This window comes from Populus euphratica, unplaced genomic scaffold (genome assembly GCF_000495115.2).
Source record: "Populus euphratica unplaced genomic scaffold, PopEup_1.0 scaffold68.1, whole genome shotgun sequence".
NCBI lineage: Eukaryota > Viridiplantae > Streptophyta > Magnoliopsida > Malpighiales > Salicaceae > Populus > Populus euphratica.
In genome coordinates, this window is record NW_011499901.1 from 899,958 (window position 1) to 915,975 (window position 16,018).

Sequence of the window (16,018 nt, forward strand, 5' to 3'; positions counted from 1 at the left end):
TGCTGAACCTCGGCGACTGTCCCTTCCTCTTCCTTGGTGCTTCATCTTTCAAACAATGGAGGACCAAAGAGTGTCTCAATTACATATTGATTGAACAGAGCCTCCTGGATTCGGTTAAAAACCGCGTTGACATGGAAGGATGAAGTGAGAGCCTTAACAAGGAGGGTTTTCAGAAGCCATATCACTGTTCCTATAAATAAACACACCAAAATCTTTGTCCTATAAAGTAAGATCTTGCTCTTACTCTCCTCAACCTCATGATGAAAAACGAAGTGTCAAATGAGCAAAGACAAACCCAACCAGAGGGAACTCTATACCGCTCTCCTCAACCCATAAACAAAATACAGAATCCGTTTCCACAAAAGAAAATTGTGTTCATTAAAGATCACAACAAGCTTAATTCCGCAACCAGACACCAAACGACCAATCTTGTTTACGACTAACCTCCATGAATTTTGTTCAAAAGCATCGAAAGATGGTTTGTTTGCTCGGTCCTTGCTTCTCTGCTGGAAGGCTTCGTTGAGTACACCCTCAAACGACACTTTGAATTTCTTTGATGAACCTTCAATTTTATTGCTTGGAATTTCACTGCTGGATTTTGAAGCAATAGTAGTTCCTTCGTCACAAACATCAGCATTATTGATGTTGACAATGACTTGTTCATTCTGGTCAAGTGAACTAGAGGACTGTGCTTTGTGACATTCCCTATCATGGCGCAGAGGAGCTTGTGAGTTTATGTTTCTTCTTCCAGGTGCTCTGGTTGTTGTTTAAGCCTGAGCACCATGAGATATCAGGGAATTTATCAAGGGTTCCATTAGAGGATCTTAGGGGAATCTTCGAGGCCTCGTGTGGGTAATAAATTATTGTTATGTAGTGCTTTTAAGCATGTAATTATAGTTGATAAATAAACATTCGAATTTTAATAGTGCAGCATCATCACTTTACTCTTTGCACTAATTGAGTGGACACGGAGCTCATGGAAGCTACAGATTTGGAAAACAAAGGCAAAAAGTGTTTTGGAATCAGCATTCTGGTTAACTTGCGGTGTGCACTTTCGTATCTTCTATTCTTTGTGAAAACCCACTGATGGTCGAGTTGCACCTAATTTTTTTAATCAAAACAATGTTTTTTTTTTAAAACAAAAAACCCTTAAAATATCAACTTGTTGAGAGTCTTGATAAGTATATTAACCTGGATTTTTAATCAAATCAACCAGATTTTGAATTCACTCCTCAGATCATCCCGGGTTTTACAACTATGCTTTCATGGTATAAATTCACTACTTTTGGCTTAGCTAAAGGAGGGAACCTCTGAATGCATTTCCTTCTCAAAAGTTTTTTGCTACTTTCACTTACCTAAGACTCGCATTCGGTTTGGTGGGGCTGAAATGGATTATCAATTAATGAAACTTTTCCTTCAGCACATGAAACTTTTTGATGGATAGTATGGAGTTGTCCTCATTTTTCCGGACACGGTATAGCTTAATACACACCCTTGGCCTGTCCCTCCCAAGCCAAGGCATGGGGAAGGCCTACTCTATCAGGTTCTATTCTTTTCAGAGAGGAAGAAAAAACAGTTCTACCAAAACTGGTTCGGGTTAAACAATGTTGGCTCTGTAAATAAGGTTGAGATTCATTGCAACTGTTAAATGACAACTTCAGCAAAACATCAACTCCTAATTCCAAAGCTTTTAACAGGAAAAAGGATGTTAATTCTATAGAACAAGAAGATTACTGAACACTTATCTACATTATCTACTCTCTCGCTGAGCTGGTTTATGATACAACCCCAGAACTAGGACAACACAAACTAAAGTTGCGCTCTGCGCTAGGTGAGCAACTGTAAGACCAACAGTTCTAATTCTAGGTTAGGTAAGATGCGTGCCTACAATATATGTACCAACGTGTATAAGTATATATGTATTTCTATTTGTATTTGTATTCGTCAACGGAGCATACCAACCCACACCTGATTGAACGAAAGCAAGATGTAGAGAGAGAGTGTCTCGAAACGAAAACATTACGATGGATGTAGAGTATTCAATTCCAGTGGCTTCACCGTCTTTCACGTCTAATTGCAGTCACAGCCCTTCTAGGAGACTTTCCTTTCTGCTTGTCGTCTCTTTCATCAGCAACCTGTTCCAAGACTACATGAGTTTCTAAATATGCACAGCAACAAGAAATGGAGAAATTTTAGAATCTTCCCATACCGTTCTCTCTAACTGTTGTAGAAGCTCTAAAATTTCAGAGAATTCAGGTCTCAAAAATGGGTCTCGCTGCCAGCATCTCTTAAGCAGTTCTGCCAATTTAGGATGAGAATGGCCTGGAATTGATGGTCTTAGACCCTGGAAATCCATGTCAGTAGCACAGCAGCTCCTTATTAGTAATTTAGCAAGTCCTTTTGTTAATTTGAGCTCATGATACGCTTCTATGGCGGCAGTTCATATTACCACCAAGCAGCATGGCTGCTGGTTGATCATGAAAAGAATTTACAGACATGAAATAAGTGCCCTAATCCTTTTCTTTTTTGGGATTGCTGACCGAATTAAGATTTTGACCCCACCCCCACCCGTTTTAGTTTTGATGCAAGGCATTAGAAAGCAAGCTTAGAGCTGCTTGTGATCTGCCCAGCATGTGGGCCATGGTTTATCTAATACCAGGCACAAGGTTGTGCTGGTCGAGAAGCAGTTTGGCAGTTGACAGACAGTGCCAAAGACCGGCTGGTTTCTATCTGAAAGGAAAACTAAAATCCCATTCAAAGCAGAAAGAAAAAGCGTTCTGGAGGAATACCTGCTGGACCACGCCAACTGCCGCTTGTAACGGGGACAAATGCTCATATGGAAGCTAGGATATCATTCACAAGTACTTAGATTATTGTCATGAAATCTGAGTGATCATAAATTTGTAGAACTTAAGATATAAACAATACATTTGGAGAAACTAAACATATGAAAAAGAATTGTCTCGTTAATTCTGTTGAAACAGATTACCTTTCCAGTAAGCAACTCCCACAGCACAATGCCAAAACTGAAAACATCTGCTTTATGATCATATGGCTTGTGTTCAATAACCTTAAATGCATCAAACACCAAGGGAACATATGTTAGCGAGATATGATGTAAAAACCAAATGCATAAAAAGAAACTCTGCACTCATCCTGTGATTCATCAAACCATTTTATTCAGTGCAACAACACCAACCTCTGGAGCCATCCAGCGGTAAGTTCCAGTTTCTGCAGTCATCACACCAGTCTGATCTTGCACTCTAGCAACACCAAAATCAGCAACTTTAACTACCTGCTAGCCAAATTTTAGAAATTTTAAGAAAAACTGGTAGTCAGAGCCAATAAAGAAAAGTTGTAAACTTATTTTCTATTATAGAAAAAGCTGATTCACCAGGGTTGCCTTTCTTCCTCTTAAGAGGATTTAATCAGCTCCTGCAGCTTTTCAATTTGAAACACAATTTAGTTCTGAGAGAAACAGGAAATCTTGAGGCATCAATCAAAAACGAATGCAAGATGATGGTCAATTGACACAATAAGTATAAAGTAATGTTTGAAATAGGAAAAAAAAAATTGGTGCGGCTCCAGAACTCAGAAGAGCAAGAACAAACACAGGAACACGGACCAGATTGGAAATTAAATACTGCATAAGTGAATCACTTACCCCATTTTCATCCATCAAGATATTGGCAGATTTCAAATCTCGATGTATTATATGATTTTGGTTCAAGCAGTGCATTCCCTTGGAAACATCAATTGCTACTCGTAGTAAAGACTGAAGATTTAAACTTCCCTTCTGTTTATGCAGAAAGTCATACATGCTTCCACCAGACATAAATTCTGAGAAGGGTTTTATATGCAAACAGAAAAACATCACACACATTGAAATGGTAATTCATGAGTGCAGTATTAAAATTACACTACAAACCAACATATAATTAATTAGCTAAAGGCACACATATATCTATGAGTTCATTCCAAATCACCTGTAACGATGCACAGGCTTGGAGGTCTGGTACATGAACCTATGAATTGCACAACATTCTTGTGACGAACTTTCCTGCAAATTGCAAAGGAGTTTGAAGGGGAACCTAGACAAATTACATGAGAATTTAGAAAAGCTACTTCACTTGTGCCACAAATTACACGGCATTAGATATGGCCTCTACAGCACATAAGAAAACATTTCCCATTGCTCACTATTTGTGAGTTGAAATTGCATTTTCTTGGGATTCAAACTACTAAAAAACATTTACAGAAAATATTTGTTAGGAATCATGACAGCTCATCCAATAATTAAATTCTCTTAACTGTCAGGATATCAACCTGGTTAGTTTACATTTGGATATTGTGCCAGTATATAAACATGATTCCACTGGTATATTTGTAAGTTCCAGCTGTAACTGCAAATGTTTTCAGAATTTCAGAGAGCGTCTCTGTAAGCATTCAGATGGATCGATAAAGAACCAAAAATATAACCGACCTCATGATAGAGACTTCTTGAACAAATTCACTCTGAAGTTTATCATCTAGATGCTCACCCCTAAGCACTTTAATAGCCACATCTTGACTGCAGAAGGTGCCTTTGTACCTGTTTCAGTTAAATCATTCTATTAAAAAAGCACTCGTATGAGAACAGATCACAGGTCTTACGATGACAAGAACTCACAGATCTCCACTAGATCCAGTTGCAATTTTTCTCTCAAATAATAACTGGTGTGCATCAATTTCCCAAACATCAATTGAGTCAGCGGGAACGTTCATGTGATTAGAGACAAGGCGGATTCCTGTTTGATCTTGCTCCGCAACAGGATAAACAGCATTCTTCTGCATTGCACTTCAAATTATCAACTATAGATCATTTAAAAGAGTACTGAAGTGGCACTAAGTTCATGATAATCAGTGCTGCTCGTTTTCCATTTTAATTACATTAACATGACAATGAGCAAACAAAACCCTAAAAATAACATACAGGAGAACACGAGCTCGCTCTGGAAATTAATTACTAGCATCCCATTCAGTATAAAAGTAACATTTAGAAGGGCTACCTCGATTTTGGGAATTTCCTTAACCAGCATGCTTCTAAGCCGCTCTGTGTCCTGTAAATAATTAAGGAAGTAAGTAGTGGGTGTTGTCAGAAGATAAGAGACAGTTTAAAATTCCACTATAGTGTTCTTTTATGATCTTGTAACTAAGAGGTGAAAGAAACAATGATATAGATTAATGTGCTGCTCCCCACAAAAAATTGTGAATCATTACAAATCAAGAGATGATTTCCATCAAAACTGTACAGTGAATCTTGGAAACCACATGATCATTCTTAAAGGACTAGAAATCTAACGTTATTCCTAAGGTGGAGCAAAATGGGGGCAGTACCTCGGGTGCCCAATTATTAACAACAAAAACATCCAAGGAGTAGCCATCTACTGTGGAAAAAGCATGAGCTTCCTGAATGTTGAGTCCAATCTCAGACAACAAGGAAGTCAACTGAAAATTCAAAAATTAGAAAAAAAAATTTGATTTTAATAGGTCAATCACAACAATAATATTATATGCAGATAGTTCTGTTGCACTTAGAATTATTACTTCAAGTTAGCGCAACAATAATATTATATACAGATACTTCTGTTGAAAAACAACGATACTGTATAACATGTCATCTTGAGGCTAGGAATCCATGTGATTAATAGAAGAGAAGATCAAAGTGGAGAAACACTAATCTCTTGACTGGTGGTAGAAAGTAAAATCAGAAAATAAACCAGAACTCGTGCAACAATCTAGGAATACAATAAAAATGCATACAAATATTTCATCTAAAAATCCATATGAATGCTCGCGGAGAAGATTCAAGAGGAGAGGCAGACTATGGACAGTTGTTCTTGACTGGTGGTAGAAAGGATCCAATCATAAAAAAAGATCAGAAAATAAACTGGAAGTTATGCAAGATATAGGAATACTATAAAAATGTCAACAATGAAAATGCAGAATAAGTAGGAGGAGGATACACAGAGCAAGAGCTCTTGAAGTCTACTCCCTGGGCGGTGGAAGGACATGAATAAGATGAATTAACTGAGAAACATGAAAGAATAAGGCTATAGATGGGTTCCCAAACAGAAGTTAAAGAAAGTTACTGAGAAAAGAATGATTTATAGAAGATCCTTCAAGATCAAGTAATTACATAACAAATGTTTCAGTAAGATTGATCCTCTAATTGTAACACAGTGAATGGAAATGCACACTTCATCCTTTACATCATGCACACTTTATCCTTCAAATCATGATGTTTTTGTATGTCAGCTTTCTACTCCAAAAATAAATCTGAGGTCAGATGCCTCGTATATGTCAAGATTGTTCCTGCACATATGTCCAGAAGATGTCTAAAAAAAAATGCTAGATCAAGGATGCAATAAATTCCATGTATGCAATGCTCATTGCAGAATGTAAAAAAAAAAAAACAATATGCCTACCAAGACTAATGCAACGCAGATGACATCTACAAATGATTCAGAAACTAGAAGAGGTCAGCTACCTGACTCAGGAGTTTTGGCTTATCATTAGTTGAAATTGTAATTTCATGCATCAACCTACAAAATCATGGAAGTATTGCAGTGTTATTTTCACATTAACTAAAATGCGTTTCCATAAGCTAATGAAAATATTTGCCTCAAATGGCGTATAGCACAACTACTCATTCAAAGAAAGCAAAGGATTAACACAGCTAAGGAACAAGAAAGGGAGAAAGCAACGTGTCTGCCATCTATCGGCCTTCATAAACACTAGAATTTAAAGGATCCCCGCCTCGTAGTTCAGAACTCCTGATATGCAGAATTCTGAATTTGCTAGTACTTTTAGCATCAAATGCTTATGCTACTGATCGCATGAGTTAGCAACACATAAAACAAATGACCAGTTAATTAATTCTAATGTTGGGGCTAGTTGCATCAGGAAGCACCGAGTACCCCAGCCGTCTATCGGCCTTCATAAACACAAGAATTTAAAGGATCCCAGCCTCATACTCCTGATATGCAGAATTCTGAATCTGCTCGTACTTTTAGCGTCAAATGCTTATGCTACCGACTACCCCAGCCATCTTCTTCACATGTCGCATATATACGAAAACATTTTGATGGAGCGGCGCATCTCTTTCTTTTTTTTCTTTTTTATCTAACAAGGAAATATTGGAAGAAGAAAGGACTCCTCAAATTTCATCTAGAATATCCTGAAAAATCCAATTTGATTCAGAATATCCCCCCACATGTTTTCCTTTCTTTGGTTGAGATATAAAACATTTTTCACAAGACCAGAAGCTGTTTTGAATTTCGAAGTTCACATTCAGAAAAATTACATTAAAGCCTAGTCTGGGTGAGGCAATAAGGAAACAGAACAGCTAAAAGATAGTAAATCACATCAGGTGACCCCAGAAAAATTAAACAGAAGAATGATTGTGAGTTCACAAGCAGGAAAGAACATTTTGACCCATTAGCGGAAGTAAACTTGCCTGGTAAACGCAGTGATATCGTCATTCTGATATTTATGAAGAAGTTCAAAATCAGTCAATGAACCAAAGGCTGGAGGTGGATGAATGCTGAATATGAAACAAAGAGACAAATGCAAGACATTAATAGTTGCATATTTTCATAAAGAAAATGCAAATCCAAACAATATAATTTGCATAACCATGCCTCTGTTTCTCAAGATAATCAAAATATTGGAGCTGCAATTTCCTTGGAGAGTCTGAATCTACCGAATCACCAGAATGTCTATCATATGCAGAAGGAACCTGCATATAAAAAATAAGACAAATGCCATTTGCCAGCAATGAAAGGTTGGCAAATTGTAATCAAAGCGACAACGGCAATGTAATAATGCTACCATTCTTAAAGAAGTTGCATAAAAGGAAACAGGGTAAAGGACACATGAGGCTAAAACAGCAATTACAGTACAGCTTTATATGACCCTGATAAAAACTAGAATTCCCAGGAAAAATCGTTCAAGCAAAAGTTAAATTATCAATGTCATTCTTAACCATGTTCAAGACAATAGGTTAACCGTTTAATTTATAACATGAAAATTATTTTTTTTCCATTTAGATATAAACAATTATAGACCGATCAGCATAGTCTGTATTTTGACTCCTACATCAGTGGTAAAACTTGCAATTAACAGCAAGTTCTTCTGCCACCCTGTTCTAAAGCACTACTAGTATGGATTCGTATTCCTCTGTTCCAGAAATATCAATTTTTTATTTTTTAAATTCACAAATAGAAACATTTTCAGTCAACTCTTGAGTATGACCAGAGAGGAATTATACTGTTCCATTCCCCAACACACCTCAAGATTATCCGAGATGAAGAACTGCACACACCATAAAGAATATATATATATATATATAACCTCAATAATTAATAACCTAAATTAAATAATACTTTTTTGGTGTCAACTTAAATAATATCTCGATTAATTAATAAATTTTGATGGTATAAGTTATTAATTTATAGAGGTTAGATTGTATATATAAGCGTGAGAAATTAGGCTTAGACTTGGTCTCGGTACGTTGCAAGCCGGTTCGAAGATATCAGGGACCATTGAACCAAAATAGAAACAACAGCAAACGTGCAAACATGGATAATTATTAATTTTATTTTAAATAATAATACTGTAGAGAGGGCAATTTGCTAATAATATTTAATCGCAGTATTTATGGAATAAGACACACCTACCCTGCCAATAAATAATTCTACCAGAAGAATCTACAAGAGTATCACACAAAGCCAAGCAAAAGAATTAAAAGCGAAGATACCAAAAGTCATGAAGGCATCTTTAACCGCATCTTCGTTTTCATACCTGAACAAGCCGCACTTCAATCGCCGGCCGAGTAGCTGGATTACGTGCCATCTGCAACAACCTCTTGTGCATAGTAACATCTTGTGCTCTCTCCGCATTCACATCCATTGCATAGCTAAATAATAAATAAAAAAATAGAAAATCAGTAAATTAGATCAGAATTACAACGGAAAAAACGATAACAAATAAAATAAAAATCGAGAGAGAGGAATATTCCGATTGAGATTACCGAGTAGGAAGTCTACAGAAATGAGTCCAGAGTTCATCTTCGAAGCCAGGACGAGTCGCTTCTTTGTCATTCGATTCTTTAAGATGCCAAAGAACTTCGTTGAAAACATCGAGCTTTTGCCTCTGGTTTCGAGGCACGAAATCTACTGCTCTGCTGCTGCAACTCTCCGTGTCTCCCATTGAAAACAAAGAAAAACGAAAGGCGGAGTGATTTTGTGAAGAGGATCAGTGGCGGTGGTGATCGATCACGTGAAACGGTGAATTTTTTAGCGGTAAACGACAAGGAAGATTCGAGACCTGCTTGCATGAAGAAAGAAAAGCTAGCAGTGCCCTCTATCTCTCTATTTCTCTCTCGCTCAGTTTCCGTTTTCCCTTTTCTTTTCCTTTTCTGTTTTTTTCTTTTGTGTATTATAAACATGATTAGGTTACGGAAAAATTAAGACGTTTAACTGATGGCGTAATGCGCACCCCTGAGCGCGCATCTACGTGGATTCTAACAATGCTTGCTTGCTTTGCTTGTTTCACCGGTTTGGTTTAAAGAAAGAATCACATTTTTGTTACCAATATTAAGATAAATAAAACAAATAAATATCCTCTTTATTCTTAAATAAATAAAGAAATCTTCGAAATAAAATTCCAATATCCATCCGATTTTTACGTAGATTTTCGCTTTCATTTATTACGAATACATTAATTTGGATATTGATGGGTCCACAAGAAAAACCAACCAATCCATCTGGGAACCCAGTAACTATCCTCAGTGGTACATGAAACAAGGTCGTGCTACGAATTCTAAAAGATCATAGTAAAATATTTACATGTGCAAGTCTTCTGATTGGTCCGCGTGTCTAGGTGAAAAGATTATATTCTCGTCACCATCCACATGATTAGGCCATCCTTATTGGTCACACGCGCCATCTTCGCTATGATATTTTAATTATGCCACAATTATTACTGGGAAATGAAACAACCATCCAATCGCCACCTGTATAATACCACGGTATTTAATAAAATAAATCTCAATAAGAAATTATGTATCTCTGCCGTCACTCGGGCTCAAAGTCGATAATTAAAGAAAAGAAAAGAAAAACAATGAAAGGGTCTTTGTCTCTGGATAACCTTGACATTTGATGGCATCACGCCCCTCCACTCCCAGCCAATGAATTTCTTCCGTTTCCCCAACATTCCACTTAACTTACACACATATATGCGCTGCCAATTAGACTCTTCATTGCGTGCTGGCAGTTAAAATAAAATGTACGCTGAGTCATCACTCATCGCACTATTATTGGTATTGGTAGTAGCTTTTTTAAAATAAAATAAAAATCCAAACATGGAGATAAATATAAAAACAGAGCAAGACATGAAATTTAAAGTTAAAAAAAAGCATAATAAATAAAAATATTTTTATTTTGCAATTTCCTTGCATGACAGTGAGCAACTGCTTTGCAATTTCAACCAGATGGTGCCACAATGGACTTTACCTTTGCTTTTTCAATGCTTTCCAGGCCGGCAGACTCGGGGATTCTTGCTAACACCGGCCTCTTCTTTCATGACATGAGAGGGTTCAGGGGCCATAATTTATGTCCATTTCATGTGATAATTTTAACAAAATTCTTAATGTCTAATTTTCTATTCCGTTTTTTTTCCCCAAAAATTGGTAGTTTTTTTTCTTGAAAACACAAAAAATATCAAATTCTTTTTAGAATAAAATAAATTCTAAATATTGCATGTGTCATGAAATTAACCCAAGTTAATTTGTATTTTGATTTTTTATTATATCATCCCATGTCAATTCCCTTTTTGATTTTCATGTGACGCAGATAGAGTATACCTCAAATTAGCCGAGTCTCAAGCCATAATATTAAGTGTTTTATAACAAGATCAATTGAGAGGTTGCTTAGATTTGATTTATTTTTTTTGTTTTAAATTTTTTTTTGAAAAAAATTAAATTTTTTTTATTTTTTTTACTTTAATTTAATATTTTTAAAATATTTTTATACACTTATATCAAAAAATTTAAAATAAAAAAATATTTTTTTAATTTTTTTAAATAAAAAATAAACAATCACATCCACGTTTCTGATCATACTTTTAATGTCCTCCAAAACATAAGCAAATAAGTGTTTGACGTGCAGAAACCTAGAGAAATCAGTGACAGGTCCGCTAGTGCCTAGCTAGATAGCCATGCGAGGTATATTTATTTTGTTTTTCTTGGTTGACGGGATCATCGCATCCCTTTTCGTGGATAATGCCTAGGAGATCCAATATCTAATGATTCCAAATGTGATTTAAAGACAAAAGGTCAATAAAACCCATCGAAGTTGCTGTGCATCTTACACAATCTAAAGAAACAAGGTCTAGACTGAATATATTCTACTAATTCCAAGATTCAAAAATCATTATCAAATACAGTTTAATTCCTGCTTTAAATAGAGTGGCACCTACCACCCAACAACTTCAAGATCATGAGTGATATTCTCCCTAACAATTCCAAGGGCCCCTTCGTTCTAAACCATGCCAAAAAAATCTTTAAATAATTTTATTTTTTTTAAATATATAGAGCTTCGATATATAAACTTAATATAAGGTTGGTTATAACACCCTGATATTTTTATGAATTTTAAATTTTATTTTTTATAAATAATTATTATTTTTTTAGTGTTTTTTTTTATAGCTTTGCAGAATCTACTGAAATTTTAATAGAATCTCTTCTATATCATAAGATCTCAAGTTATCAATAAATACCTATAACATTTTAATATATTCATTTAACAAACTTAATTATTGTTCAACCATCCTGAATTCGTCATTTCGTAACATATCTCATCACAATTATTATAATTCATTTTAATATCATATCATGTATATAATTATAAAATTCAAAATTCAAATAAAAAACTATAATTATAAATTATCTAATACTCTTAGTATAAGCCACAACAAAAACATAACTATAACATTATACACTAGGTCAATTAAGTTGGATTTGTAATTACATAATTTAAGTTAGATTGACATTCAATTATGAAAACACAATTATTATAATCCCTTTCAAAATAAACAAAGATTCCTAAATAAATAGTAAGTTGCTTATGATCGAGAGACACCTATAAATTAATATATAAATAGAAATTAAATATGCAACAATAATTTACATAAATAATTAGAATAAACACACGGACATATCTTTAATACAATTCATCATAAGGGTTATTCAATTACATTCACATGGTTTGTTTTTAACTTACACGATTTATTTTATGTGTTAATATTTCTCATTTATCACTGTTTCCAATACATATTCTATTTCCTAAGCTATATTCTTTATGTTAAGCTTTTTTTTAACCTATATCCAACACTAGATAATTTACGGCTCGCATAGGTGTATATCTTATTTTTACTTGTAAATAATCTAAATTCTTTATCCATTACTTGGTAAAACTCCTACATCCTAAAAAAAAATTATATTTTCTAGTATTAAACATTAATTTTAATATAAAAAAAAATTAATTTTTCATGTCTGTAGCCAAAATTTATTTCCATCAACATAACTAATTTTTAATCCCTTCACGGGGACTTTTGTTTTCCCCCTTACCGGACATTAATCTCATCGCTGAAATTAATTTCACTATCCTTTGCTGGACATTAATCCCACCACTATAAAATTTCTTTATTCCACTATATATTTTACAAATTAAAAATAAAATAATATAACATGTCCAAAATATTATAATGACAATCTTACAAAAACAATGTTAAAATATGGAATACTTACTTGCGATCAAAGACTCTAGGGTATCTTTATGCTGCAGCACAACTCTAGTAGTCTCTTATATATTAACAAACATGTCAAATTTCTTTTTTGAATTTGTTTTTATATAAATTCTCATTTACAATTTTTTTTTTTAAAAATACATACATATATACATATATTGCCGTATCATTAATTTCAATTCTCTAAAACCCTTCATGCTTAATTAAATATTTACTCAAGCATATAAAGTTAATTCACTTAACATTCATGCTGACAAAATCTCCGACTGTACAATAACATTTCAATTAAAATTTCATATTATATTTCAATTCTTTTAAAAACCATTTCTCTATATAAGTATATATTAGTTCACAATAATTTCACTTGATTATATACAATTATATATCACCAGTCTAACTTTCTCTCTGGCTGGTTACTTGGGTTATTAAGGATTTTATGTTTTTTTTCATCTATTCTACTAAATTCAACACCTAACACGGCCTAATATAACTAAATTTAATTAATTTATAGTTAATTTGTATTTTTTTATAAAAAAAATATAAGCTCTAGCCTAAAATTTATGATTTTTACTTGAAATGTTATTTGAACGGTATGAAATTACTAGAGTAGACACCGAACCCTTACTAAACATTGTTCGAGTCTTCAGATCTCAACTAGTTAAAAAAAATTGAATCACCTTTTTTTTCTTCCTTGCTACCATGGCTGTGCAGCCCCTCTCAATTTTTTTTCGCTTCTCTTTCATTCTTAATCAAGCGTTTATAGGTGCATGTAAGAGTTCCCCTTAATTCTTCTATAAATCCCCTAATTTTCTCTTAGTTTTTCTAAGATTTTAGTGAGCAAAATTGAAAATGTCATCCTTTCTCCTTCGTTGTGGCCGCTGTCTTCGAGAGAAGAAAATCCCTCCTTTTTATACTAATTTATAGAATATTTTACCCCTTTGCCCCTCCTCAAGTATAATATGATTTTTAAAAAAATCTTAATTTAACCCTGTTTTTTTGGCCAAGAGTTTACATTGATTTTTTTTTTAAAAAAACAGTTCCTCGCGAAATAAGAAATTCTCCAACGTTTAAGGGAGTAAATATAAGAAATATAAGAACAAAAGTACGAGTTTGAGAAAATTGTAATATGTTATGTCTACCTGGTAAAATAAGATACTTATAGCCTCACATTCACCTCAAGATGTGAAATCGGAAACGTTGATGCTTGTAAAGCCACTCATTTTATTGGTACTTATCTGCTGTTCAAAAGTAACCAATGGCTGAGATTTGCGAGAAAAATGGTGCAACCCTGCATGAAATAGTGTGTTTGTAACGATTCTCTTCATAAAAATATAAAAAATTGTGTACGAGTCTGAAAAACTTGGCCGTTTAAACCTTGGTCCAGACAGTTTGGCGTGGGGTGGTATCCACAAGCAGCGTGAGGATGCGCCGTCCGTTTTGGTTGCCAACAGCACAGACAAACTGCTCTCTCTGTCTTCCTATATAACATTGGCCATCACTATAATAAGTAAAGAGCTAACCATCTAGATGGTGGTAAAGTGATAAAAACTTGGAATTAAAAGGAACTTGGGATTAAGGGATTTGTTCCCTCTATTGTTTCAGATTCGAGTCCTTGGTTGCTCATATAATGGCTACTGGAGATTTACATGATCGTTAATTTCAGGGCCCGTAGGATTAGTCGTGGTGCGCGCAAGCTGACCCGGACACCCACGTTAATCTAAAAAAAAAAGGTTATGTTGGTCTCTTTAATTTTGATTTTATAATTTTTTGTCCTCGTTTATTTTTATTTATAATAATATCAACCCTTTATTTTCAAAATCATTTTGCTCGGTTTTTATTTGACTAGAATATTCTGTTATTCTCAAATTATAAGTTACATAGAATAGCATGTCCAAGCTTATTTTTATCTTGACACGTATCTAATAAAATGAGATGCAATAAATTATGAAAAATTAAGAGTAATCTAGATTTCTTATCAAATAGGGATGAAATAAAGATAACTTTGAAAATAAAAAAAATGATATTTATATAAATATAAATAAAGAGGGCAACCAGATATAAAATAAAAAAATCATAAGGGTGCAAAAAATAAAAAAACTTTCAACCCACTAGAATAGCTCTGCCTATTCCGACCCGTTTTGCACGTGTCATGCCAGTAGCGACATTAGGCACAGATTCCTCGAATCTTTGAGTCATCGGTATTAAAAGAACTTTTTCCTTCCCATGGGAAAGTTATGGCAATATGAAAAGTGTGGTGCCACTAGTGCCAAGGTCTGGGGCTTCTTTCGAGAGAAAAATCAAGCAAATTACCGCATGTTGCAAGGATGGGCCAGAAAGATGCCTCACCATCCACAGTAGTAAGCAAGCCTGTCCGGGAAATAGACAGTGACTGGTCTCTCTGGATATAACAAGAACACCGGACGCCCTACCTTTTCAATGAATCCTAGGGCAGACCAAAGATCAATGATTCGAGCATGGTACGCTATGTAAATTCACGAGCACCTCTTCTTTCCCATCACTGTCCAACGTTGGATGTGGACTCGGTTCGGGCTGTTTCTTTAACAATGTTTTAGAGCATACACACAGAGAGTGTGGGCAAAAACCACCACAGACCCTGCAAAAATATCTTCTCTTTTCCTTTCCGAAAGAAGCTCGAGAATCGAGACTAGATACATTAGGTCATGACTTGCGGAGATGCCATGCAATGATAAGATCAACAAAAGAACTATTATCCAGCACGGTGGGAATAATTATCCATCCGCTTGAATAAAAGTGGAGCTAGTAGAGTTCATGAACAGTCGTGGTGACATATTTCCTTCTGTATACTATGAATGGATGAATTGCATACACCCAGAGGATCTGGTATTATTATTATTATTAAATTCGGTGTGGTTTGGAAAGTCAATTCTTCTTCTAATTAAAATTTGGTTCAATTTTTTTAAATAACTTTTTTAAAAATTTTTGCCTATCTTAATTAATCCGTATGACCCTTTACTCTAGCTTTACACCAAATTAACCACGTCGCTACGTGAAATAATTGTAAAACATTCTTTGGAATATCTTATGATTTTCCAACACCTAGGACACGCATTGTAGTACACAGACCACGACTAGAAGGGGCTTGTCTCCTTTCACTGTATCTGGGTTCAAGTTATAGTACGTATGTTTG

At 34.7% G+C, this 16,018-nt stretch overlaps 1 protein-coding gene across 2 annotated transcripts; it reads right to left on the minus strand.

Annotated features, from left to right (window-relative positions):
- Positions 1–1,616: 1,616 nt before the first annotated feature.
- On the minus strand, positions 1,617–9,470 carry LOC105132901 (tyrosine-protein kinase CSK-like). 2 transcript variants are annotated; one of them, XM_011036641.1, is made up of 17 exons: positions 9,074–9,470; positions 8,845–8,959; positions 8,721–8,750; positions 7,683–7,780; positions 7,499–7,585; positions 6,530–6,584; positions 5,377–5,487; positions 5,049–5,099; positions 4,670–4,827; positions 4,484–4,591; positions 3,987–4,060; positions 3,665–3,840; positions 3,200–3,295; positions 2,990–3,070; positions 2,790–2,843; positions 2,210–2,344; positions 1,617–2,135 (listed from the first exon to the last, which is right to left on the minus strand). In XM_011036641.1, exons 1-17 carry the CDS (start codon positions 9,250–9,252, stop codon positions 2,055–2,057), a joined length of 1,689 nt encoding a protein of 562 aa, XP_011034943.1. In that variant the 5' UTR covers positions 9,253–9,470; the 3' UTR covers positions 1,617–2,054. The 2 variants fall into 2 exon arrangements, with proteins under 2 accessions (XP_011034943.1, XP_011034944.1); XM_011036642.1 differs by lacking the exon at positions 8,721–8,750 and having other exon boundaries at positions 9,074–9,469.
- Between the last annotated feature and the right edge of the window lie 6,548 nt (positions 9,471–16,018).

Bases quoted from the DNA above. Each gene is read 5' to 3' on its own strand.
- LOC105132901 (XM_011036641.1), bottom strand. From the start codon at position 9,252: ATGGGAGACACGGAGAGTTGCAGCAGCAGAGCAGTAGATTTCGTGCCT. The intron at 7,586-7,682 runs GCATGGTTATGC...TTTCATATTCAG, and splicing joins GATTATCTTGAGAAACAGAG to CATTCATCCACCTCCAGCCT. The intron at 4,592-4,669 runs GTGAGTTCTTGT...TAACTGAAACAG, and splicing joins ACTGGATCTAGTGGAGATCT to GTACAAAGGCACCTTCTGCA.